Here is a 27431-nt window from a genome sequence, read left to right on the forward strand (position 1 = left end):
GGTAAGTGACAGCAGGTTGGGAGGATGCGGGGAATGATGTCAGTGAATGCCAGGGAGAGTGATGAGGATGGAGCAGCCGAGAGGGGCGGCTTGTAGAGACGTCAGGGGTGAGCAGGGAGACGTTCGGATGGCCTTCCACAGTCGCTATAGAACTCGAGACCCTCCCTGCGCTGTCACGGCGGCTCAGCTCAGCGTTGCAGAAGCAGGCCGTGTATAATTTATAGACTCCACGTATCATGTGCATTATCCGTCTGTATGATCATCACCCTAAGCGCATGTGCCGTGGCCTCTTTCTGCCTGACGTGGCGTGTATGTGTCACAGCGTCATGTGACGTGGTGTGCACTGCGCTCGCAGCCTGCCCAGTGCAGCCATATAAGCAGCAGCAGGTGTCCGGCCTGAGCCAGTGAACGTGTAATCAGTATCAGTGGCTTGCAGTGGTGGGGTCATGCTAAATCCAGCCCATCAGGTCACAGGAAACTCATGGTGACAACGAGGCAAGGTGTGCCTCGTGCCTCCCCGATGTCGCTAGCTCCCCGTGTGCTGCATTTCAGTATTGAGTATGTCGGTAGTATAAGCGACACCGTCACCTTAATGCACGTCATCTTAAAGTGTGTAAAATATCTAGGAATACTGTAACGTGCGGGGAGATGGCAAAGGCCACATGTAATGCGTAATCCCAGCAGTTTTCCCAGACAGTCCTGATTCTCAGTGGGCACCAGGGTAACGCTTGTCCCCGGTGGGTTATTGTTACATTGCGCAGAGCCTGTAGTATGATAGCGGTGGGCCTTAGTAGCCAGATCCGGGACTGCAGCAGGACGCTGGCATAAGCCAAAATTCATCTGTTTAAGACTCCATCAATATTTCAGGCACAATGGAAATCCCAGCAGAGGTATACGTCACCTGCAGCTTCCATGTAACAGCCTCCCGCAGGGGGAATCCAGGCGGCAGGGGGCCAGGGACTCCGCAGCCCTCCACCGCCGCCACCGTCTGAGAGGTGGATGCGTCACACAAGCTCCAGTTATTAATAAGAATAATACACTCACACCCTTACGCTGGAGGAACTCTGCACGCTTCCCGTCATTCCTGTAACAGTCTTATAATAAAGGTGGCAGAATCTGGGCACAGGAGGCGCACCTTGTGTCGCACCTGGGGGCCCAGAGCAGCCACTTCCTGCGCATCGGGACTGGCAGTGCCCGCTCTCAGGCTACGCTGCCCGTCACTGTGGTCAGAAATCATGTGTTTTACAAACTAAAATTGTCAGGATTTCCGTTAATCCCAGTAGGCCTGCGCCCTGCAGAGAGGAGATTGACAGCGATACATTCAGTACAGTCATTTACTTAATTATGACAAAAGATTAATTAACACATTTAAACCAGAGACTCCTCTCCCCCCCCCTCCCTTCTCTGGCAGCTCTGCTCCCCCCTTCCCTCGCAGCTCTGCCCCCCTTCCCTGGCAGCTCTGCTCCCCCCTTCCCTGGTAGCTCTGCTCCCCCCTTCCCTGGCAGCTCTGCTCCCCCCTTCCCTGGCAGCTCTGCTCCCCCCTTCCCTGGCAGCTCTGCTCCCCCTTTCCTGGCAGCTCTGCTCCCCCTTCCCTCTGCTCCACTTTCACTGTCAGCTCTGCTCCACTTTCACTGTCAGCTCTGCTCCCCCTTCCCTGGCAGCTCTGCTCCCCCTTCCCTCTGCTCCACCTTCACTGGCAGCTCTGCTCCCCCTTCCATGGCAGCTCTGCTCCCATTTCTCTTATGTCCTAGAGGATGCTGGGGACTCCGTAAGGACCATGGGGTATAGACGGGCTCCGCAGGAGATAGGGCACCTAAAAAGAACTTTGACTATGGGTGTGCACTGGCTCCTCCCTCTATGCCCCTCCTCCAGACCTCAGTTAGATTCTGTGCCCAGAGGAGAATGGGTGCACTGCAGAGAGCTCTCCAGAGTTTTCTGTGGAAGAAGAATTTTGTTAGGTTTTTTATTTTCAGGGAGTCCTGTTGGCAACAGGCTCCCTGCATCGTGGGACTGAGGAGAGAGAAGCAGAGCTGGCTTGTCAAGTTGGGCTCTGTTTCTAAGGCTACTGGACACCATTAGCTCCAGAGGGAGTCGGAACACAGGTCTCACCTGGGGTTCGTCCCGGAGCCGCGCCGCCGTCCTCCTCACAGATGCCGAAGATAGAAGCCGGGTGAGTATGAGAAGGCAGAAGACATCTTAGGCGGCAGAAGACATCATTTCTTCATGAGGTAAGCGCGCAGCGGTAAGCTGCGCGCCATTGCTCCCATTCACACACACAGAGCAGCACTGAAGGGTGCAGGGCGCAGGGGGGGGGGGCGCCCTGGGCAGCAATAAACCTCACATTTGGGCACTGACAAGGTAGATTAGGCTGCTGGGCAGTAATTCTACGATCCCCCGACATTTTCTATAAAAAAAATCACCGGGACCGAAGCCCGCCGTCGGGTGGGCGGAGCTTGATCCCCAGCACTAACCAGCGCCATTTTCTCCACAGAAGCTGCATGAGGAAAACGCTGGCTCCCTGGTCTCTCCCCTGCTGAACATTCAGGCTGGAAAAAAGAGGAGGGGGGCATTTTGAGCGCAGTGAGTGGGAATCTGGTAATTTTATATATATATATAAAAGCGCTATCTGGTCATATCTTTCCAGTGTTATTAAGCGCTGGGTGTGTGCTGGCATACTCTCTCTCTCCTAAGGGCCTGGTTGGGGTTTTGTCCCCTTATAGGTTAATCCCTGTGTGTGTGGGGTGTCGGTACGTGGTGTCGACATGCCTGAAGCGGAAGGCTTTTCCAAGGAGGAGGTGGAGCAAATGAGTGGTGTGTCCCCGTCGGTTGTGCCGACTCTGGAATGGATGGACATGTGGCATATGTTGAATGCAAGTGTAGCATCCTTACATAAGAGGCTTGATAAGGCTGAATTAGGGGGGACATCAGGGGGTCAATCCTCGGATTGGACCGACTCACAGGGCCCGTCGGGGTCTCAAAAGCGTCCCTTAACACAAGACACTACTACCGACACGGACTCTGATTCCAGTGTTGACTATGACGAAGTGAAATTGCACCCTAGGGTGACAAAAAGCATTCAGTGTATGATTGTGGCAATAAGGGATGTGTTGCATATTGCGGATGAACTCTCGGTCCCCGACACAAGGGTACACATGTTTAAGGGAAAGAAACCGATTATAAATTTTCCCACATCTCATGAATTAAATGAGTTCTTTGAAAAAGCTTGGGAGACTCCGGAAAAGAGACCGCAGATACCCAAAAGAATTTATATGGCATACCCCTTCCCTAAACAGGATAGGGAACGTTGGGAATCACCTCCCACTGTGGACAAGGCCCTGACGCACTTGTCCAAGAAAGTGGCGCTACCGTCTCCTGACACAGCTGCCCTTAAGGAGCCTGCAGATCGCAGGCAAGAAACTACCTTAAAGTGTATTTATTCTCATACTGGAGCAGTCCTTAGACCGACAATTGCGTCGGCATGGGTGTGTAGCGCGATTTCAGCTTGGACAGATGAGCTGACAGCTGATTTTGATAAGATGGAGAAGGATACTATATTCTTAACTCTAGCCCATATTAAAGACACAGTCTTATTTATGAGGGATGCTCAAAGGGACATTGGTTTGCTGGCTTCTAGGGCCAATGCCATGTCTATCTCAGCGAGAAGATCCTTATGGACTCACCAATGGACGGGTGATGCAGATTCCAAAAAACATATGGAAGTTCTACCCTATAAGGGAGATGTATTGTTTGGGGATGGGCTGACGGACCTGGTTTCCACAGCTACAGCAGGTAAATCAAACTTTTTACCATTTATTCCCCAACAGCAAAAGAAAGTAACACCCTATCAGATGCAGTCCTTTCAATCGCACAAGTCCAGAAGAGGTCGGGGATCCTCCTTCCTCGCCAGAGGTAAGGGCAGAGGCAAAAGAGCACCTGCTTCGGCAGGTGCCCAGGAACAAAAGTCCTCCCCGGCTACTCCAAAGCCCACAGCATGACGCTGGGGCTCCCCTGAGGGAGTCCGCACCGGTGGGGGCACGTCTTCGACTTTTCAGCCAGGCTTGGGTCAGCTCAGGCCTGAATCCTTGGGTGTTGGAAATAGTTTCCCAGGGTTACAAACTGGAATTCGAGGAGGTGCCCCCGCGCCGAATTTTCAAATCGGCCCTACCAGCTTCCACATCGGAACGGGATGTAGTCTTAGCTGCAATTCAAACGCTGTGTCTACAGCAAGTAATAATCAGGGTTCCCCTGAACCAGCAGGGAAGAGGTTACTACTCAACCCGATTTGTGGTCCCGAAACCGGACGGTTCGGTCAGACCTATTTTGAATCTGAAATCCCTAAACCTGTACATAAAAAGATTCAAATTCAAAATGGAATCACTCGGAGCGATAATAGCCAATATGGAGGAGGGGGAGTTTATGGTGTCTCTGGACATAAAGGATGCGTACCTTCATGTCCCCATATATTCCCCCCATCAGGAATACCTGAGATTCGCTGTACAGGATTGTCATTACCAATTTCAGACGTTGCCGTTTGGGCTTTCCACGGCCCCGAGGATTTTCACCAAGATAATGGCGGAAATGATGGTGGTCCTGCGCAAGCATAGAGTCACAATTATCCCATACTTGGACGATCTCCTAATAAAAGCGAGATCCAGAGAGAAATTGCTGAGCAGCGTGGCGCTCTCTCTGAGAGTGCTCCAGCAACACGGTTGGATTCTAAATCTACCGAAGTCACAGTCGATTACGACAACTCGGCTAACGTTCCTAGGTATGATACTGGATACGGAACAAATGAAGGTCTTTCTCCCACTGGAGAAAGCCCAGGACATCCAGAACATGGTCAGAGACCTGCTAAAAACGAAAAGGGTGTCAGTTCACCAATGCACTCGAGTTCTGGGAAAAATGGTGGCGGCCTACGAGGCCATTCCCTTCGGAAGGTTCCATGCAAGGACTTTTCAATGGGACCTTCTGGACAAGTGGTCCGGGTCCCATCTGCACTTACATCGGAAAATAACTCTGTCCCCAGGGGCCAGGGTGTCTCTCCTGTGGTGGTTGCAAAGTACTCACCTGCTGGAGGGTCGCAGGTTCGGAATTCAGGATTGGATCCTGGTTACCACGGACGCGAGCCTCCGAGGATGGGGAGCAGTCACACAAGGAAGAAATTTTCAGGGACTGTGGTCAGACCAGGAGTCCTGTCTACACATCAATGTGTTGGAACTCAGGGCCATTTACAACGGCTTTCGACAAGCGGAGAGTCTTCTTCGAAACCTACCGGTTCTGATTCAATTAGACAATGTCACAGCAGTGGCTCATGTGAACCGCCAAGGCGGGACAAGAAGCAGAGTCGCGATGGCGGAAGCCACCAGGATTCTTCGCTGGGCGGAAAATCACGTAAGCGCTCTGTCGGCTGTCTTCATTCCGGGAGTGGACAACTGGGAAGCAGACTTCCTCAGCAGACACGATCTCCATCCAGGAGAGTGGGGACTTCATCAAGAAGTCTTTGCAGACGTAACGCGTCTTTGGGGAACTCCTCAAATAGACATGATGGCGTCACGCCTCAACAAAAAGCTTCGGAGGTATTGTGCCAGGTCTCGGGACCCTCAGGCAGTAGCAGTAGACGCTTTGGTAACACCGTGGGTGTTCAAATCGGTCTACGTGTTTCCTCCTCTTCCTCTCATCACAAAAGTGTTGAGGATCATAAGACGAAGAAGAGTACAGACGATACTCGTTGTCCCAGACTGGCCTCGAAGGGCCTGGTACTCGGATCTACGAAGGGCCTGGTACTCGGATCTACAAGAGATGCTCACAGGAGATCCCTGGCCTCTTCCTCTGAGGGAAGACCTGTTGCAACAGGGGCCCTGTGTATTTCAAGACTTACCGCGGTTACGTTTGACGGCATGGCGGTTGAACGCCGAATCCTAGAGAAAAAGGGGATTCCAGAAAAGGTCATCCCTACTTTAATAAAGGCTAGGAAGGAGGTGACGGTTAAGCATTATCACCGTATCTGGCGAAAGTATGTGTCTTGGTGTGAGACCAAGAATGCACCTACGGAAGATTTTCATCTGGGTCGTTTTCTCCACTTCCTACAGACAGGAGTGGATATGGGCCTGAAATTAGGCTCTGTTAAGGTACAGATTTCGGCCCTCTTGATTTTCTTTCAGAAGGAATTGGCTTCTCTTCCAGAAGTCCAGACGTTTGTAAAGGGAGTGCTGCACATCCATCCCCCTTTTGTGCCTCCGGTTGCACCATGGAACCTGAACGTAGTGTTGCAGTTCCTAAAATCACACTGGTTTGAACCGCTTAACAAGGTTGAGTTAAAATTTCTTACCTGGAAGGTGGTCATGTTGTTGGCCTTAGCATCAGCAAGGCGAGTGTCAGAATTGGCGGCTTTGTCACACAAGAGCCCCTACTTGATTTTTCATGTGGATCGAGCTGAATTGAGGACACGTCCGCAATTTTTGCCTAAAGTGGTTTCTTCATTCCATATGAATCAACCTATTGTGGTACCTGGAGGATTCCAGATCCCTGGACGTAGTCAGGGCCTTAAAGATTTATGTAGCCAGGACGGCTAGAATTAGGAAAACAGAGGCTCTGTTTGTCCTGTATGCTGCTAATAAGATTGGCGCACCTGCTTCGAAGCAGACTATTGCTCGCTGGATCTGTAATACGATTCAGCAGGCTCGTTCTACGGCTGGATTGCTGGTACCAAATTCGGTTAAGGCCCATTCCACTAGGAAGGTGGGCTCTTCTTGGGCGGCTGCCCGAGGCGTCTCGGCATTACAGCTTTGCCGAGCGGCGACTTGGTCGGGGTCAAACACTTTTGCTAAATTCTACAAGTTTGATACCCTGGCTGATGAGGACCTAGCGTTTGTTCAGTCGGTGCTGCAGAGTCATACGCACTCTCCCGCCCGATTGGATGCTTTGGTATAAACCCCATGGTCCTTACGGAGTCCCCAGCATCCTCTAGGACGTAAGAGAAAATAAGATTTTAAACCTACCGGTAAATCTATTTCTCCTAGTCCGTAGAGGATGCTGGGCGCCCGTCCCAGTGCGGAAACTCTGCAAGACTTGTATATAGTTGTTGCTTACATAAGGGTTATATTACAGTTGGAATCGGTCTTGGACCGTTACTGTTATTGTTCATACAACTGGTTATGTATGTTCCAGGTTATATGTTATGATTGGTGTGGGCTGGTATGAATCTTGCCCTTGGATTTCTAAATCCTGCCTTGTATTGTCCATCTCCTCTGGGCACAGTTCTCTAACTGAGGTCTGGAGGAGGGGCATAGAGGGAGGAGCCAGTGCACACCCATAGTAAAAGTTCTTTTTAGGTGCCCTATCTCCTGCGGAGCCCGTCTATACCCCATGGGCCTTACGGAGTCCCCAGCATCCTCTACGGACTAGGAGAAATAGATTTACCGGTAGGTTTAAAATCTTATTTTCCCTCGGCTCCTCTTTCCCTGGCAGCTCTGCTCCCCCTTCCCTCTGCGCGCCCTTCCCTGGCAGCTCTGCTCCCCCTTCCCTCTGCGCCCCCTTCCCTGGCAGCTCTGCTCCCCCTTCCCTGGCAGCTCTGCTCCCATTTCTTTGGCAGCTAGCTCTGCTCCCATTTACCTGGCAGCTCTGCTCCCCCTTCCCTGGTAGCTCTGCTCCCCCTTCCCTCTGCGCCCCCTTCCCTGGCAGCTCTGCTCCCCCTTCCCTGGCAGCTCTGCTCCCATTTCTTTGGCAGCTAGCTCTGCTCCCATTTACCTGGCAGCTCTGCTCCCCCTTCCCTGGTAGCTCTGCTCCCCCTTCCCTCTGCGCCCCCTTCCCTGGCAGCTCTGCCCTCCGCTCCCGTCAGTCTGTGCTCCGGTCTGTAGGTCTCTCCCAGGCCTCCTGCTGACACCATCTTCTGCAATCCCCTCAGGAGCCATTAGGATATGGTCACGCTGTGACACTTACCCGGAAAGTGTTAGGGGAAAGTGACAGAATGTGTCATTGGCAGACCCCTGAGGGATGACCAGCAGTAAGGAGGTGAGAGCTGTCAGCACAGGCTGTAATATGCTCAGTTGCAGCGCCCCTGCCTCCCCTCATCCTGCTCTGATGGCGGCAGAGGAACTGGCTCTGTGATGCTCTGGTTATAGCGCATTGCCGTCAATAACGCTGGACGTTACTATACATATATAGTACAATATTCAGCAAATATCTCAATATTGTCCTGAATATTATGGGGAAATATCCAGACAATATTTATATTGTTTTTCCCAGCTGTTCAGCAAGAAACGATGACACGCTGTTCCTGCGAAGTTCTAGAAGGTGTTCGGCAATCCGAAAACAAAGCCTTCTATGTCTGGTTCTGCGCTCGCTCAGTCATGCTTTCACTTAACAATGCAAATGTATGCCCCCAAAAAGTGTATTCATTGATTAAAATATGTACATCTGACGTCAGCTGCGATTGCTGCCATTAAAAGCATGGCGCCGATGCGACTGCAGCCGCGTATATCCTGCATATGTAAGGGTCAACCGGAATTGTCGATGGTACTCTATCTCTGCGCATGCATGGCAATTATGCAAATGCATCGGTCGACGTCTTTTACCTCTTTCAGCGCCATTGTGAAATGGCGTTATATAAGTAAATATTTATTGGTAAGCTTGCTGAATAGCTTAAAACAATAAACCAGAATAAAGAGCATCTGCTTTCTCCCTATTGTGCAATACTCTGCGAGATGGGTATGAATGGAGAAGTTTGCGTTATCTTCACCGTTAACCCTTTGCTGTACAGCAGAGTTAAGTTTAACATGCGGAAACACTGGGGGGGCGTGGCCACGGCGGCAAGGGACTAGGCAGCAGGATCGATGAGCTCCCTGGATATTGATCCTGAAACAATCCTGGGGCTCTTTTTTGCGGTCTCCCCTCCTGCCTGGCAGCACTGGGGAAGTGGCAGGCACAGTTGCTGACCTGTACGAGCACTCCCGGCCCGCGCCAGCGGCCGCCCGGACTCCGGGCCTAGGCCGCAACTCAATCCCCGGCCTCAGTTTTGGAGCTCCGCCGGGCGCGTGTGCGCGCGCGCGCCCGAGGCGGACACAGCGGCTGGCAGCTCCGGAGGACAGCGGCACCCCACTCCTGCACCCCCAGGGCTCCACACAGACATAATTCAGCTCCCCTGAAGGCTGGTGCAGGGTGAGAAGAGGGGGAAATCAGTGTGCTGGGCGGCCATCTTACCTGCAGCTTCCTGTCTCCCTCCTCACAACAGGGTGCAGAGAGTGTGAAGATCGTGCTGGGCTGGAGGAGTTTGGACTGGTCCCAGCTACCCTGCCTTTTGCCTTTATCCTTGGAACACCACATATTGGATATTTATATACCACTGGACTCACCTGGTCCCCCCTTCTCCCATCGGCCTGGCAGCTGGCTCTCCCGGTGCCTGGCGTGCTACTGATACTGCATTCACCACCCACTGCAATACTTCTTGACACTGAATATCGAGACTCTGAGTTTTGCTGGGCATTGATACGATGGTGAGGGGTGGCTAGAGTGCGGCCGCGGCTAAATTGGAGAAGTTTGCACGACAGCCTGCAACACAGTCGACGCAGTCATCCCCTAAGCTCTCCCCCCCCCTGCCAGAATGGATCCCTCGGCCGGGGCCGACTCGGGGGCGAATACACAGTCACCCGCTCCCTCCATTCAGCAGGTCCTGGAGGCCATAGCGGCCAGCGAACAACGTCTGTCGGACAAAATGAGAAGGTGCAGTGTGATTTATCGTTGCTGCGACAGGACGTCCAGCGAATACGGGAGAGAGTGGGCGAAACCGAGACAAGGGTCTCCAACTTGGAGGACCTCAGTGGCCCTCTACAGCGATCGGTGTCTGCAGTTACACAACAAGTCACGACGATGCAAACCAAACTCCTGGACATGGAGGGCAGACTCCGCAGAAACAACGTGAGATTCGTGGGCCTCCCCGAAAAGGAGGAGGGGGCACATCCTGAAGATTTCCTGGAGTCCTGGCTAAAAGAGGCATATGGCGCTGAATCCTTTACCTCCCAGTTTGCAGTGGAGCGGGCTCACCGTGTGCCCTTCCGGCCTTTACCCCCAGGCGCCCCGCCACAAACTTTTATAGCAAAATTCCTGCACTACAAGGATCGGGACTCCGTCCTGCGCCTGGGCCGTGTAAAGGGCCCCCTACTCCGGAATGGAATCCGGGTGTCGGCATTTCCGGACTTTGCAGCGGACGTTCAAAAAGACCGGGCCCAGTTTCTTCCCATTAAGAGACGTCTTCGAGACTTGAATCTGCCCTACTCGATGCTGTTCCCCTCCAGGCTCCGTGTGGTGGCGGACGGGGAGACAAAGTTCTTCGGCTCGCCGAGGGAGGCGGCATCCCGGTTGGACAGATATGCTCCGGGGGTCCGCCAGCTGGCTCCAGACTGACACCGGGTCGCCCTCCTATATGGGCCAACATTCCGCAAGTATAAGTCCAGGGAGCTTCCTCTAGTTTAATGGTTCTGGACTTTGCTGAGAAGTGACATTAACGTATAAAAGGGTTTTGTATTGGGGTTGTTTCGATCTGTACACCTAGTACAGTGTTGCCGTAGGCTTTGGGATATCCAGGGTTAGAGTTTAGTTAGGGATATGGGTATACCACAGTTCGGGGAGGTATACGGGGTGGGGGGAAGTTTGGGGGCCGCCGTTGGCCTCTCAGCAGTTATTCTGTTGCTTGTTTTGAATTTAAGAAGCCTATATACTTGTCACTCAGAGGGTGTGGTGGGTTTGCACTGCTTTATGGGGTCCGGCTCGGGGCCTGCGGACGACATGATTACAAGTGCGAAGCACCGGTTGGACGGGTAGTTGCTAGAAGAGCTGTGTCCCTGTTGATACTTCGGCTGACATGCCTCCCTTGAAATTTCTGGCGTGGAATGTCCGGGGCATCAACAACAAAGTTAAACGATCCCTAGTATTTAAAATGATCAAGAAATATGGCCCGGATATCATTTGCTTGAGTGAAACCCACTTGGAGGGGAATAGGCTGTTGTCGCTCCGCAGGCCTTGGGTGGGGTGGGCGTATCATTCCTCGCACTCCTCTTATTCCCGAGGGGTGTCGGTGATGATAAGGAGGACTGTACAGTTTGAGATGATCAGGGTAAATACAGATCCTTATGGTAGATATGTGTTTCTAGAGTGCAAACTGTTTTCACGTAATTTTTTCCTATTGTCTGTGTATGTTTTCCCCCCCATTCTCCTATGATGTCCTGCAAAAGGCCGCCTCATTTGTTGCCTCCTCCCCCCATACTCCTGTCATCTGCCTGGGGGACTTCAACGCTGTGTTGGATGCCTCTTTGGACAGATGGAGGGCTCCTTCGAGACAGGGAGCGGGGGGCGACTTGATTCCTCCCAAATCTAAATTTGCAGAGTTTCTAGACAGTATGCAGTGGGTAGATGTCTGGAGGGTTCGGAACCCTACTCTTCTGCAATACTCCTGTTATTCGGGTACACATGGCTCCTTTTCCAGAATCGACCTGGCCCTGGTCTCACCTGAGCTTTTGCCTGGCGTGACGGACGCCCATTACGAGGCACGGGGGGTGTCCGATCATTCACCCCTGGTGCTGTCACTGGTTGGGGACTGTCAGAGGGGACAGTCATATTGGAGGTTGCATCCATCCTGGCTTGCCCAGCTGGGCGATTGCCCAGAATTAGCGCCCAGATGGGAGGGATTTTTCGCGGATAACGCGGACACGGCCCCGGTTGTTTGGGATGCATTCAAGGCGTATTTGCGAGGTACCTTAATTGGCAAAATTGCTGCCTGCAAGGTGGCTCGCAGGGCGACGGAAAGACAGCTTGAGACTGAGTGTAGGGACCTGGAGACACGCTACCTGACTGAGGGCACCCCTGCGCTGAAGGCCTGCTGGCTAACGGCTCAGGAGGCTTGGCTGGCTCACCTCTCAGACAAAAATGCACGCTCCCTCTTGTTCAGGGCCAATAATATATACATGCAGGCGGACAGACCTGGTAGTTTGATGGCCCACTTAGTGCACTATGACCGACCTGGGACCACGATAGCGCAGCTGCTTGGCGCCGACGGCTCCATGAAAGATAACACCCCCGACATTGCACAGCTGCTCCTCTGTTATTTTAGGGAGGTTTATAATAGTCGACTGACATGCTCCGGGGAGGAGCTAGACCTCTACCTGACAAATATCCCCCTTTCTAAACTTTCCCCTGAGGCTAGGGACGCCCTGGACGCGCCTCTGACCTTGGAGGAGGTGACGTCGGCGGTGGAGGCGGCTCCTAGTGGTAAATCCCCGGGTAGTGACGGTATTCCCACGGAACTATATAAACAGTACATTAAGTTTTTTGGACCTCAGCTACTAGACATGTATGTTAATATATCTGCCGCTAACTGCCTTCCTCCCTCAATGTCCGAGGCTATTCTCATAATGCTTCCAAAACCTGGTAAGGACCCTAAACTCTTGGAGTCATACAGGCCGATCTCCCTCATTCCCACAGACGCTAAGATCCTGGCAAAAATTCTTGCGGTCCGTCTCAACATGGTGATTGAATCTATAATCCATCCCGATCAAACCGGCTTCATGCCTGGGAAATCCACATCCATTAATTTGCGCAGGCTGTACACTATTTTGCAGGCTCCTCATGATTTCCCTTCGAATGAGGTCGTGGTTTCACTGGACGCGGCCAAGGCTTTTGATAGCGTTGAGTGGCCCTACTTGTGGGGAGTCATGAGGATCATGGGCTTTGGCCCAAACTTTATACAATGGGTCAAACTGTTATACCAGAATCCACGCGCCAGGGTCCTGGTGAATGGATACATTTCCTCCTCCTTCCCTTTGACACGGGGCACCAGACAGGGATGCCCCCTCTCTCCTGCCCTGTTTGCCATAGCCATGGAGCCCCTGGCCTGTTTGATTAGGTCACACCCGGACATTGAGGGAATCAGTACGGGTCCCTGCACTGACAAATTGGCCCTTTATGCGGATGACCTGTTGCTATTCCTCCGAGACTACGCGGTGGATATGCCCATTGTGTTGCGGGTCATTGAGACCTTTGGTGGGTACTCGGGTCTCCGCATAAACTGGTCCAAATCGTTTATCATGCCCGTTATGGGCTCCCCCCCCCAGACTCCGAAAATATCCTTACCGCTGTGCTGGACAGTCCAGTTTAAGTACCTAGGGATCCTGGTCACTAACGACCCATCGGACTTTGTGCCCTTAAACCTTGACCCTCTGGTACAGACGGTTGTGCGCAAGTCGAGAGCTTGGTGCAAGCTTCCACTGACAATGACGGGTAGGGTCGGCCTCATTAAAATGGTAGTGTTGCCTAAACTATTGTATGTTCTATTGCAGTCCCCTGTTTACATATTTCCAGCCTTCTTCAGAAAATTAAATAGTGTCCTGACGTCCTTGATATGGGCCAATAAAAGATCCAGAATAAAATTATTCACTCTTACCAGACAAAAAAGGGACGGCGGCTTGGCCTTACCCCACTTCCAATTGTATTATTATGCTGCTCAGCTATCACACATTGGTATGTGGCTTCGAGGAGGGGAGGAAGATGGACTAGGCTGGGCGTTCCTTAGATGCTATTACCCAGGTCTTTCCCCGGCACAGGTCTTGGCGGGGGGTAACCCTTCCAGACTCTCACCTCCTATTGTCTTCCAGGCTATGAAGATATGGTTAGCATTGAAGGCCCTGCTTGGGTACGAGGGAATGGACCCGGATACTCCTCTGTGGCACTCCAGATTGCTCAGTGAACTGGGGTCCCTGGGGGGTGAGGAGGTATGGGCTCCGTATTCGATAGTTTCGGTGTCCCAGCTATATAGCGATGGTACATTGAAATCATTTCAGCAATTGAAGGAGGAGTTTGGACTCCCGAACTCTCACTTTTACAGATTCTTACAACTGAGACACGCCCTGCAGGCGCAATTCGCAGATTCTTCCCCGACGCTTTTCCCCTTCCCCATAAAAGCATTTCTACATTCACTGGGTAGAGTTAAGGTGATCTCTTTTACCTACTCGTATCTCCTTCAAACGACACATGCAGACCCGCTCTCGAGTCTTAGGGAGAGATGGGAGAGCGACGTGGGTCCCATAGACGGGGAGGACTGGGAGGACGCTCTGGGTAACCCGAGCCAGGTCACCAAATCGCAGATACAGTTTTTCATTCTGCATAGATCATACATGACGCCGAGCAGGCTGGCCAGATTTAGGACAGATAGCGCTGATGCTTGTCCCAAGTGCGGGGTTGCCGGAGGCGCATTCTGGCACCTCACATGGGAATGCCCGCTGCTGCAGGTGTTCTGGGCTGGGGTCGGGTCGATTCTGGAACATACGGGGATACAGAGAAGTTTGCTGACTCCGAAATTCTGCATTTTGGGGGTGGGCGACCCCGTCTCTGGGTCCCGCTGGGAAGACATGTACGCCCGCAGCATGTGCGCTCTTGCAAAGGTGTGCATTGCGCGGACGTGGATGGCCCCGCGACCTCCCACGATACATGCTTTTAAAGGTTTGGTAAATGATACCCTAACAAAAGAACGTTATGTATACATGAAATATAATGCCCTTACCAAATACGAGAAGATATGGTCTCCCTGGATCAATTCCACATACTCATCCCTTGCCCTTCGGACTTAGAGGGCACCGGCCTTCGTTGCGGTGTGTTATTTGGGCGCTGGGCCGGACCTTCATCTCTCCTCTATCATAGCTGTTTACCTATCTAGCTGCCACACCACACCACACATATGTCAGGTTAACTAGGCTTAAGTTAGTTAAAGGGTTTGTTTGGGGGTAGAGGGGTTGTGGGCTATATAAGGCCTGCTAGACGGGGTAATTATAATACAGGTCCTGGGTGGGGGAAAATCATAAAATGTTAAGTATGTGAATCACGACCTGGTTACAGACTTCAGAAAATATGTATATTGTGGGAAGAATGCACGGGAACTGCAACACGGGAAATGTCATTCGTATTAGTATATGTATATGTATATCCTTGGAGACAAACGTGCTTTGAACAACGTGCAATACCAAATGTGCTTCCCAGTGTACACTGAAATGTCTGTATATATAAAAACGCTGTTGAATAAAAATTACTCTATTAAAAAAAAAAAAAAAAACATGCGGAAACACTGGTTTCCGCCTTTTTAGTGAGAAAAAAATTGAATGGTGACCGTAATATTCTTTTACTTTTAAAACAACGCAATGTACAGCGAATTTGTTTTATTTGTGTCTTATAATATATTCCACATATAACTCCTGTGGCGTCATTCCTAATGATTCCGAGAGCTTCACTTGCAGATATAGGGCCTAATTCAGACCTGATCACAGCAGCAAATTTGATCTGTAATGGCCAAAACCATGTGCAGTGCAGGTGGGGCAGATGTAACATGTGCAGAGAGAGTTAGATTTGGGTGGGGTGTGTTCAAACTGAAATCTAAATAGCAGTGTAAAAATAAAGCAGCCAGTATTTACCCTGCACAGAAACAAAATAACACACCCAAATCTAACTCTCTCTGCACATGTTACATCTGCCCCCCCTGCAGTGCACATGGTTTTGCCCAACTGCTAACAAATTTGCTGCTACGATCAGGTCTGAATTAGGCCCATCGCCGTCTTCGCACAGAAGAATCGTCCACTAGACAGCATAGGCCCGTGGGGCGCAGAGAGGCCAAGAATTAATCTATTGTGTTTTTTGTAGGTTATACTATATATACAGTATATATATATATATATAATATGTATTTTTTTTATTTTTTTCTACTGTTTCCCCCTTTCATCCATTATCATGCCCCTTCCCCTCGTTCACAGAGGATGCGGATTACCCCAGTCTAATCCTGCACCGCGGCTATTGGGTGACGATGGTAGTTCAGCAGTGCCACCTATAGGGGGCAGTTAGTGATAAGGGTCATGATAACTGTATGTGGTTCTCAGTGATGACAGCCGGGCACAGAGGTGACCCTAACACCCTCCGTACCTTGCAGGAAGCCTCGGCACTGACACAGAGGAGCGCCTGGTAGAATTTCTGCTTGATCCATCCCACTACAACAAGCTCATTCGTCCGGCTACCAACGGCTCCGAACAAGTCACCGTCCAGCTGATGGTGTCTCTCGCCCAGCTCATCAGTGTGGTAAGCTAGACAGGTTGGGGGTAGGGTCATACCGTCCTGCCAGGGGCAGCTTATATTTATGCATTGGTACATGTTATATCCCTGTGGGACGGAGCGCCCCGGAGAGAGAGGACAGGTCGCTGGGAATAGGTGTGACGGGTTGCTGTTCGTTTGGACACCATTTACCATGTAACCTGGATTTATTTTCCCCTTGCAGCATGAGCGGGAGCAGATCATGACCACAAACGTCTGGCTGACTCAGGTAACCTCACAGCAGCACTGACATGCGTACGACGAGACCGCGCACTGCGCCGCCCCCTGCGGTCTGATCACTGGGAGCGCAGTACTCCTCTGTATTACACAACACCTGCATTTAATAACTGAGTTTATGGCGATGCTGGGGTAATGTTAGGGGCACGTAGCCTGATAAATGACGGATTATTCTACAGCGGCCCATTCTGAATGTCAGTCTATGGGCCAGCGCGGACGATCTATTGACGTACAGCACACTGAGGCCAGTGCAGCAGAGCCGAGCGCAGGCCTGTTTGCAGAGAGTATTTTGCTTATTTATCACACTGTGCGTCCGCCGGTGCTCCGCACACACCTGCGGCGTCGCATCTCTAACTGCAGCGACGTGGCCGGGCTGCAGCTGTGCGTTGTCACTCACCCTTACGGGTGAGTATAAGCGATTAGCTCCCCCACTCGCGGCGCCTTAGTTATTGTGTGTGATTTGCGCTCCGATCTGCGGTGAAGGCAAAGCTGTATCCATGACAACAGAACCTTGATACTCCGCAGATGTAACAATATGACAGCAGGAATTGGATCACACACACGGCGTCCGCTGCGGGGGATGGGAATTGTATGTGAGATTGTAATTGTTTTTTAGTAACTCGAGATGACAACCGAGTAGAAGTGATATTTGCATTTCCTATTATGCTGTAAAATCTAAAAGAAACATTAATACGTTTACCTATGGAATATCTAGTGCCGGATTAACACCAATGCAATATAGGCAATCATCTGGAAACCAAGCCGGCCCGCCAGTGAGCGCCCATCCCTCCCCTGCCAGTCCTTACTGTCCCTTAGGGTCTGTAACACCATATGAACTGAGCGGGTAACATTACCGGTCCTCTCGCTCTTCCTTCCAGGAATGGGAGGATTACAGGCTAACCTGGAACCCGGCCGAGTTTGACAACATGAAGAAAGTGCGACTGCCGTCCAAGCACGTGTGGCTGCCGGACGTCGTACTCTACAACAAGTGAGTGAGGGCGCTTTCCTTCCGATTACAATGTTTCGGGTGTCTAAATGGGATCTTGGGTGAAAAATACTAGAATTGCTTATGCAGATTGTTACACATTAATTCCTTAGCAAGATTAGTGGTGCAGCCCATCAGCCAGGAGATGCCAAGGCCACCTGGTGGTATTGAGCTGTTGGGGAACAACAAGAGAACCTCTGCCGGTACCATCTGGTGTGGGGGCCATGTGGTTCCGTTGGTGGGGTGGGAATCACCGATAGTATTTGGATGGACTTCTGTAAATGTGTAGGGGTCAATTCCGTTAGCTGCAAGGGTCTCGAGTTGCATTGGAGTCAGAACACCTGTAGGCCACGATTTCTGATGGGAAGAGGTCACTTTGGACACTTATATTGGATATTAGAGAGGGAGTGGAATTAGTACCCCTTACTGTTCAGTAACTTACTGCCTTTCATGGTCAGTGGCTTCTCCACGGTGTTCCAAACTAACCGAGCCTTCTCTCTTTCTCTCCTCAGTGCCGATGGAATGTATGAGGTGTCCTTCTACTCCAACGCCGTGGTGTCCTACGACGGGAGTATCTTCTGGCTTCCGCCTGCCATCTATAAGAGCGCCTGTAAAATTGAGGTCAAGCACTTCCCATTTGACCAGCAGAACTGCACCATGAAATTCCGCTCGTGGACATATGACCGAACGGAGATAGACCTCGTTCTGAAGAGTGACGTGGCTAGTCTGGATGACTTCACGCCCAGTGGGGAATGGGATATTATTGCTCTTCCGGGGAGGAGGAACGAGAACCCAGAGGACCCAACCTACGTGGACATCACCTATGACTTCATTATCCGGCGCAAGCCTCTCTTCTACACTATCAACCTCATCATCCCATGTATCCTCATAACTTCACTGGCCATCCTGGTCTTCTACTTGCCATCTGACTGCGGGGAGAAGATGACGCTCTGCATTTCGGTGCTGCTGGCACTGACCGTCTTCTTACTTCTGATCTCCAAGATTGTCCCACCCACGTCTCTGGATGTACCACTGGTCGGCAAATACCTGATGTTCACCATGGTTCTCGTGACTTTCTCCATTGTGACCAGCGTGTGTGTGTTGAACGTGCATCACCGTTCCCCTACCACGCACACTATGCCCCCGTGGGTAAAAGTGGTCTTCCTAGACAAACTTCCCACTTTCCTGTTTATGAAGCAGCCGCGGCAGAACTGTGCCCGCCAACGGCTGCGCCAGCAGCGGCAGAACCAGGAGAAAGCCACGGGCAGCTTCTTTCTCCGAGACAACGCCAAATCTTGCACCTGCTACGTGAACCAAGCCACTGTGAAAAAATTCGGGGGGCAGCTCCCTGAGTTACCAGAGGGTGTGAACGGTTTCCGTGACAGACAGGGGAAGGTGCGGCAGTGTCTCTGCGGTCTAGAGGAGGCGGTGGATGGCGTGCGGTTCATTGCCGACCACATGAAGAGCGAAGACGACGACCTGAGCGTGAGTGTCTACATTGATTACTATCTCAGGCACCAGTTTGCATCACACCAAATGTACAGGAGCAGGGTCCCCAGCAGCACAGAGTATATAAGGTGATGGGTGATGTGTCATTGAGGACGGGGCTACATGTGACAGGGGCAGTGACATGATGTGAGGAGGGGAATGGAGGCAGCAGGAAGCCACAGATTGAGAGTTATAGTAGGAGGAGCAGGGACCCCAGCAGCACAGAGTATATCAGGAGATGAGTGATGTGTCAGTGAGGACAGGGCTGCATGTGACAGGGGCAGTGACATGATGTGAGGAGGGGAATGGAGGCAGCAGGAAGCCACAGACTGAGAGTTATATAATGGGAGGAGCAGGGTCCCCAGCAGCACAGAGTATATCAGGAGATGAGTGATGTGTCAGTGAGGACAGGGCTGCATGTGACAGGGGCAGTGACATGATGTGAGGAGGGGAATGGAAGCAGCAGGAAGCCACAGACTGAGAGTTATATAGTGGGAGGAGCAGGGTCCCCAGCAGCACAGAGTATATCAGGAGATGAGTGATGTGTCAGTGAGGACAGGGCTGTATGTGACATGATGTGTGGAGAGGAATGGAGGCAGCAGGAAGCCACAGACTGAGAGTTATATAGTGGGAGGAGCAGGGTCCCCAGCAGCACAGAGTATATCAGGAGATGAGTGATGTGTCAGTGAGGACAGGGCTGCATGTGACAGGGGCAGTGACATGATGCCTGGGAGTTATATAGTGGGAAGAACAGGGTCCACAGCAGCACAGAGCAATGATGTGCAGCATCTTTTAAATTAATGCTGGAAGAAAAAAAAAGCAAAAGACAGGGTCATGTATAGAGTGTTTGTATAGAAGCAGAGTATCTATAACTGAGATTACTGGAACAGATCAGGCCTTATTCTCAGTCTGTCCTCTCTGATTAAACTAAAATTAGAATAATGATCGCGCCACTCAGTGGTGCAGCCCATATGAAGAAGGTGAAAGACCCCTCACTGGTCTTAGAAATACAAGCAAAAACACAGGATGGCGCAAACATAGAATAATAAATGTAATAAAATCCTTGCATTAATTATAACCAGAGTTTTTTTTGGTCTCAAGCAGTGAAGGTGGTTCCGATCAAATTGCATCCACTCTGCACAGTCCACACATATCCTCACATGTCTTCTCACCCTTCCTCCCGCCCCCGGTTCATCATTGCTGTGTGACCACATCATACAGCCCACCAAGAGCCTCTGCAATCTGGTGGACAGCTATGGAATAGATAGCACCTTTCCTTGTGTATACATGCCTATTTCCCTATAGATTGTACGCTTGCGAGCAGGGCCTTCCTACCTCTGACTGTTTATAACCCAGTTTTGTTCTATCATTGTTATTTCCAATTGTAAAACGCAGCGGAATTTGCTGCGCTATATAAGAAACTGTTAATAAATAAATAATAAGGTATCCGTATAATATGGATGCATTGTGTTGTTGTACCGCACTCCCAGCAATCCACTTAGTTTTTAGATAATAGATGGGTGTAGATATATAAACCCTGGTTGCGGGTGGAATCTCCGCAAACTGTTCAACAAGACAGCGCATCCATATTATACGGATACTTCCACCGACTGAGACCAAAAACCTCTGCTAATAATTAATGTAAGGATTTTATTACACTTCTTATTCGGTGTTTGCGCCATCCTGTGTTTTTGTTTGTCCTCTCTGATTGGCCGGTGATAATAAAATGAATGGTATCAGGATCTGACGCGGGCGGCATCTAGCGATGGACCTTGATCTGCAGGCCCAGAATGATTTCATCTTTGGGTTTTTGCCGATGTCGTTTTATCTGCGTTATGAGTAATGTGCCAAAATCCACTAAATTACATTCAGACAGGACCCTCCTCTTTCCCCCAATTTACCTCCAACCTTCGTCTTTCCCCCTGCGGATTACTTAGCAGCGCTCCCCGCAGTGCCGGTACGAGAGAGCGTTTCGTGATTCGGTCAGTGCACGTTACGGCGTCACTAAGGAGCAGCAATGATTTCATGACAAGTTTCCAGACATTCTGAATGTTTTCCAAATCATGTTTTTTCATGTCTGTATTTATTTCTTCAAAGATAATCTAGTCTGGTTACAGGTCGGGATTTACTCTCTGCTCCTAGTACTGGTCTCAGCGTCATACTGTACCTACGGGGTGACGGCAAGGAGTGGCAGCTCCCGGCCATCACCACTAATTGTATTGCCCCCCATAAAATACCAGTACAAAGAAAGATGAACAAACTGACACAAAACATAAAACAGTAGTAAAAACAGCCAATAGCCCAGATCCAGTCCCAGGGAGCCGCTCTGTGTAATACACATAATAGTTACACTCTGGTACTGTATATACCTGACCAGCATTACGCTATGTATCTTTGTCCTTTTTTAGTAAATAAGAATTGTGCAGAGAGTACTGGCCTGTGGAGCTGTAGTGATTCCTATGGAGCTGTAACTATTCCTATTCAGCTGTAGTGATTCCTATGGAGCTGTAGTGATTCCTGTGGAGCTGTAGTGATTCCTATGGAGCTGTAGTGATGCCTGTGGAGCTGTAGTGATGCCTATGGAGCTGTAGTGATTCCTGTGGAGCTGTAGTGATTCCTATGGAGCTGTAGTGATGCCTGTGGAGCTGTAGTGATTCCTATTCAGCTGTAGTGATTCCTATGGAGCTGTAGTGATGCCTATGGAGCTGTAGTGATTCCTGTGGAGCTGTAGTGATTCCTATGGAGCTGTAGTGATATCTATGGAGCTGTAGTGATTCCTATGGAGCTGTAGTGATTCCTATGGAGCTGTAGTGATATCTATGGAGCTGTAGTGATGTCTCTGGAGCTGTAGTGATTTCTATGGAGCTGTTGTGATTCCTATGGAGCTGTAGTGATTCCTATGGAGCTGTAGTGATTCCTATGGAGCTGTAGTGATTCCTATGGAGCTGTAGTGATTCCTATGGAGCTGTAGGGATATCTATGGAGCTTTAGGGATATCTATGGAGCTTTAGGGATATCTATGGAGCTGGAGTGATTCCTATGGCGCTGTAGTGATGCCTATGGCGCTGTAGTGATGCCTATGGAGCTGTAGTGATTCCTGTGGAGCTGTAGCGATTCCTGTGGAGCTGTAGCGATTCCTGTGGAGCTGTAGTGATTCCTGTGGAGCTGTAGCGAGGCCTGTGGAGCTGTAGCGAGGCCTGTGGAGCTGTAGTGATAGCTGTGGAGCTGTAGTGATAGCTGTGGAGCTGTAGCGAGGCCTGTGGAGCTGTAGCGAGGCCTGTGGAGCTGTAGTGATAGCTGTGGAGCTGTAGTGATAGCTGTGGAGCTGTAGCGAGGCCTGTGGAGCTGTAGGGATTCCTGTGGAGCTGTAGGGATTCCTGTGGAGCTGTAGTGATAGCTGTGGAGCTGTAGTGATAGCTGTGGAGCTGTAGTGATAGCTGTGGAGCTGTAGTGATAGCTGTGGAGCTGTAGCGAGGCCTGTGGAGCTGTGATGATTACATATGAGGCTGTTATTGGTACTGGACCACGTTATATTTATTACAGCACTATTGGTGTTATGCTGACCTATTCCACTAGGGGGCGTCCTTGTTTTCTGTTTTATCTCTCAGGCTGTCGGTGTGATCACATTGTGGAAATGTCCCCGGCACTTAGGGACTCATTCTGATGCTGATGTTCACATAGACAGATGCAAAATGTCACCAACTAATTCCTGAGAAGTCACACAGCACATGAGTCCCAGGACGGATTATGCTGCTCGGTCACTAGAAATGTACTCTTTGTTCCTGGGCGGTGACTGGGAGGTGGCTCTGCAGGCGAGTGGGAGGTGGCTCTGCAGACGAGTGGGAGGTGGCTCTGCAGACGAGTGGGAGGTGGCTCTGCAGAGGAGTGGGAGGGGGCTATGCAGAGGAGTGGGAGGGGGCTATGCAGATGTGTGGGAGGGGGCTATGGAGACAAGTGGGAGATGGCTGTGTAATTCATGAGTGTGTCGGTGTGAAGTGATAGTATGGTAAGCCTGCCCATGTCTTCAGACTGGTTGATATAATTGGGAAAAGTGTAGTAATACCCCTGTGCCTTATTCCCTGCCACTGAGGAGTCTGGAGTCCACATCCCCAAACACACCGCGGGGGTCATTCAATTACTCCCAATCATTTTTCAGGCTGTAAAAACTGAACTTTACCCCAGGTTATTTTTTGTGCAATGGACCTATGTGTTCTCACGATCGCAAAACAGGGCACTTTTCTGGAATCGGGAGCTCAATGGGTCACAAAAATTATTTTATTACCGCAAATTGCTGTGGGTTATTGAATTCCCCCTTATTGTTTATTGCAGCTGCATTACACTGAGTGACGGGACAAGTAGCTCAGAGCGCTAGTAGCTTTGCTTGGTGACAGCAGACCTAGGGCCCATCGTGGTTCAGCTCATCAGTCTGCCGTAACTTTAGTATATCTTCACTGAAAGCACCTAGGGGGTATATTTACTAAGGTGTTTATAGAAGTGATGTTGCCCATAGCATCCGACCAAATTCTGGCTATTATCTTCTAGAGGGTGCTAGAGAAATGATAAGCAGAACCTGATTGGTTGCTATAGGCAACATCTCCACTTCTATAAACCCGCACCTTAGTCAATATACCCCTAAGGGTTTGAGTACTTGGACAGTTTCATATGTTCTGCCATTTCATGTAGCGCCATACAGAAGCCAATGAGACATATAATGGGGAATTCAGTTTAACCATTTTTGACTTACTGCAGGAATATGCGCCCCTGATACTGATGGTATCAAATAAAAAAATGCATGCAGGGTTTTCAGCTTTAAAAAAAAAAATACCCAGTCTTTGTGACTCCCAGTGTTCTCCCCTTCATCTTCCCACTGAGGAGGGGGCTGCTGGGAGATGTAATTCTCCTTTTGCTATCTCCCAGGGGTGGGGCGAGGGGGTCACACACACACTAACACACACACACACACACACACACACACACACACACACACACACACACACACCGACTCTGCAGGGGACGGGAACCCTGACACTGGATGAAGAAGACACTGCTTCAGAAGTGAGTAATTAAGTTAATTGGAAACTTCCAGTTGCTTAATTAGTCCTTGGGGGGAAGGGTTGCCACAAAGGTGCCAGAGCAAATTGTGGTGATTTTCCTAAAAATAAAGATTAAAAAAAAAATCAGACATGCTCTGGGCCTGTATGAAAAAAAGACGCAATGATTGTTATAGAAATCATTGCTTATTTTCTCTCCTTTAATTGATGAGGAATAGCAAAATGCTGCAGCTGCTGGGAGAAAAATTACAGGTTCTATTCTAGAAATAACATTGGTCTGGGGATTCAAACCAGTGACCTCACTGTTACGTAACCAGGCGACCAATCCTCTGAGCCACAACACTACTAAGCTTGTGTTCGAACTATTACCAGTGTTATCAGGCAGCTTGGAGGAAAGGAACAGGTACTATAAATAACACTGGTCTGGGGACTCAAACCAGTGACCTCCCGGTCATGAATCCAGGAGACCAATCAGATGAGCCACCACATTACAGAACATATTTTAGGACTATTACCAGTGTTATAAGGCAGCCGGGAGGAAAATTAATGGTACTATAACACTGGTCTGGGGATTCAAACCAGTGACCTCACTGTTATGGAACCTGGTGCCTGACCACAACACTACTAAGCTTATGTTGGAAGTATTACCAGTGTTATCAGGCAACCTGGAGGAAAAGAACAGATACTATAAATAACACTGGTCTGGGGCTTCAAACCAATGACCTCACCATCATGGAACCAAGCGACCAGTCAGCAGAGCCACACACTGCTGAGTGTTTGTTAGGACTATTACCAGTGTTCTAAGGCAGCCGGGAGGAAAATTACAGGTATAAGTAAAATTAATCTGGGGATGCAAACCAGTGACCTCAGTATCCTGGAACTAGGCGAACAATCAGCTGAGCCACAACACTACTAAGCGTGTCTTCAAACTATTACCAGTGTTATCAGGCAGCCTGGAGGAAAATTGCAAGTACTATAAATAACACTGGTCTGGGGACTCAAACCAGTGACCTCACTATCATGAAACCTGGCGAGCAGTCAGACGAGCCACCACATTACAGAGTATATTTTGGGACTATTAGCAGTGTTATAAGGCTGCCGGGAGGAAAATTACAGGTAGTATAAGTAAAACTAGTCTGGGGATTCAAACCAGAGACCTCAGGGTCATGGAACTAGGCAACCAGTCAGCAGAGACCCCACACTAATGAGCATTTGTTGGCACTATTACCAGTGTTATCAGGCGTCCTGGAGGAAAAGAACAGGTACTATAAATAACACTGGTCCAGACCACAGGTTCTCAGACTCGGTCCTCAGGACCCCACACGGTTCATGTTTTGCAGGTCACCTGTAGATTTTTAAAATGTGACAGTTGGTGATACACAGTGCAGCTGCCGGGTGACATGGAAAACGTGAACCGTGTGGGGTCCTGAGGACCGAGTCTGAGAACCACTGGTCCAGGCAATCAAACCAGTGACCCCGCCATAGCTATGTGCAGGGAGCCATGCCGCTAGGCCCCAGAGTACGCACAGGCCCCTGACCAGCAGAGACGTTTCTCAGTGTCTGTAGCCACCAGCTGTAACACGGCACTAAGATAAAAAGACACGTGGGAGCTTCTGCAGCAGTGCTGGGGAGTTTTTAGAACTAGTGATGTTGCCCTGTAGCAACCAATCAGATTCTACTTAACATTTATCTAGCTGCATCTAGAAGATCATAGATAGAATCTGATTGGTTGCTATGGGCAACATCACCAGTTGGTAAATCTATAGAGATGTAAATTTGAGACATCTTAATGTAAGTAAATAATAATCCATGGATCTTGGCGTTACCTGAGGAGCCCCCGTAGTAGATACAGTAAAACGTGACAAGGAGCAATCCAAATTTTGATCCGATTGTCCGTTTGGTCGTTATCGTTTCCGCAACGCAAGCCACGCATCGGTAATGACGTCATTATGTCACCCCCTTTTTATCCCCTTAGGAAAACTGCATAAGTAGAATTTTAATAAACCTCCCCTATGTCCCACCTGCAGAATACCTGTTACATTTCATCTTCCTAACATATCGGGCCTCAATCATGGTTCTGTCCACCGGCGCCACCTACAGGATACATGCACACATTACACTTTCCAGTATAAAAGTGTTATTCCACGTGTCATTGGTTGTTACACTATGTATAATGCTGTATTTCTCCGTGCGCTGCAGGTGAGCGAGGACTGGAAGTACGTCGCCATGGTGATAGACCGCCTCTTCCTGTGGATCTTCATCTTTGTCTGCGTGTTCGGGACCGTTGGCATGTTCCTCCAGCCGCTCTTCCAAAACTACACAACCAACACGCTACTACAGCTGAACCACGCTGCTCCCACCTCCAACTGAGCCCCGCAGGAGGGTGCAGGCGCCGCGCCGCAACCTGCACCTGAGGACAGTTATAATTTACTAGAAAAAACTTTTTGCCCTTTCAGCCAAAACCACGGGGGAGCTAGCGCTTACTCAGGATGGGTGGGGCAGATGATCCCCAAACAACGACCGCTCCAGCAATGCGTTATCCTGCCAAGACCTTGAGAATGGACCCTACGGTCTTCAGTATCTCTTTGTGAATTAAGATACCAAGATGGCTGCACAGATTTGATCCCAACACGTCCAGGTTTTGGGGGGAGGGGGGTAATGTTATAGGGGATTTCACTACTTATTACAAGCAATAAAGCACCAGAGACAATTCCTGTTTCCAAAGCCGTTAGATCTCTTTCCGTAAGACTAAAAATCCAGTGTAAGATAGCACCCCCCACACCCCCCCCCCCTGTCTGGGTGGGCCTCATGTAATGGTAAGCAGCGTCACCCCGCTATACGTATATTGATGACCAAGCTCTGTAATACCTGTACTTTGTGCGTTAGGCAGATCAGTGTCCTGCTTCCACCCATGTATGTTGAAGGCTTCCCTCACTGGTTCAAAGTCAGATTATTTTTGCAGAACAGTCAATTCTGTCGTAACACATAAATTATGCATTTCACCTGGCTGGGCCCAATTCTCACCCACGCACTTGTCGTGGTAACTCAGGACGGACGCCCAGGATTTTGAATTATTTCTTTGCTCATAGGGGAAAAAAAAAAAGTTTTGTAAGCCAGTAACATGAGGATACTGTGCAATAATCTGCTGACACTCCTTATCCTATTCCGTGCTTTCTTCTCCTTTCCCGCGTCTCGGGTGTACAATGCGCACTACAGGTTTGTATCAAACGTGTCACAGGGAAAGCTTATTCCTACACTGTCCACATTACACCACGGGAGGGCGCAATGGGGGTAATTTTGAGTTGATCACAGCAGCAAGTTTGTTGCAAATTGGCGAAAGCATGTGCAGTGCAGGTGGGGCAGATGTAACATGTGCAGAGAGTGAGATTTGGATAGGGTGTGTTCAAACTGAAATCTAAATTGCAGGGTAAAAATAAAGCAGCCAGTATTTACCCTGCACAGAAACAAAGTAACCCACCCAAATCTAACTCTCTGCACATGTTACATCTGCCCCACCTGCACTGCACATGGGGATTCCGAGTTAATAATCCACCTGT

The 27431-nt window shown here is 50.0% G+C and overlaps 1 protein-coding gene across 2 annotated transcripts in view; it reads left to right on the forward strand.

Moving 5' to 3' along the window:
• CHRNB2 (cholinergic receptor nicotinic beta 2 subunit) overlaps positions 1-26592 on the forward strand; it is an 86787-nt gene extending 60195 nt beyond the window's left edge. For both annotated transcript variants that reach the window (XM_063946839.1, XM_063946838.1), the window contains exons 2-6: positions 15956-16101; positions 16298-16342; positions 17229-17338; positions 17848-18820; positions 26074-26592. In XM_063946839.1, coding sequence (XP_063802909.1) covers positions 16072-16101; positions 16298-16342; positions 17229-17338; positions 17848-18820; positions 26074-26244 — 1329 coding nt within the window. In that variant the 5' untranslated portion in view covers positions 15956-16071 and the 3' untranslated portion in view covers positions 26245-26592. The remainder of the gene's footprint in view (positions 1-15955; positions 16102-16297; positions 16343-17228; positions 17339-17847; positions 18821-26073) is intronic.
• The last annotated feature ends 839 nt before the right edge of the window (positions 26593-27431 follow it).

Source organism: Pseudophryne corroboree, chromosome 12 (assembly GCF_028390025.1).
Source record: "Pseudophryne corroboree isolate aPseCor3 chromosome 12, aPseCor3.hap2, whole genome shotgun sequence".
Classification (NCBI taxonomy): Eukaryota; Metazoa; Chordata; class Amphibia; order Anura; family Myobatrachidae; genus Pseudophryne; species Pseudophryne corroboree.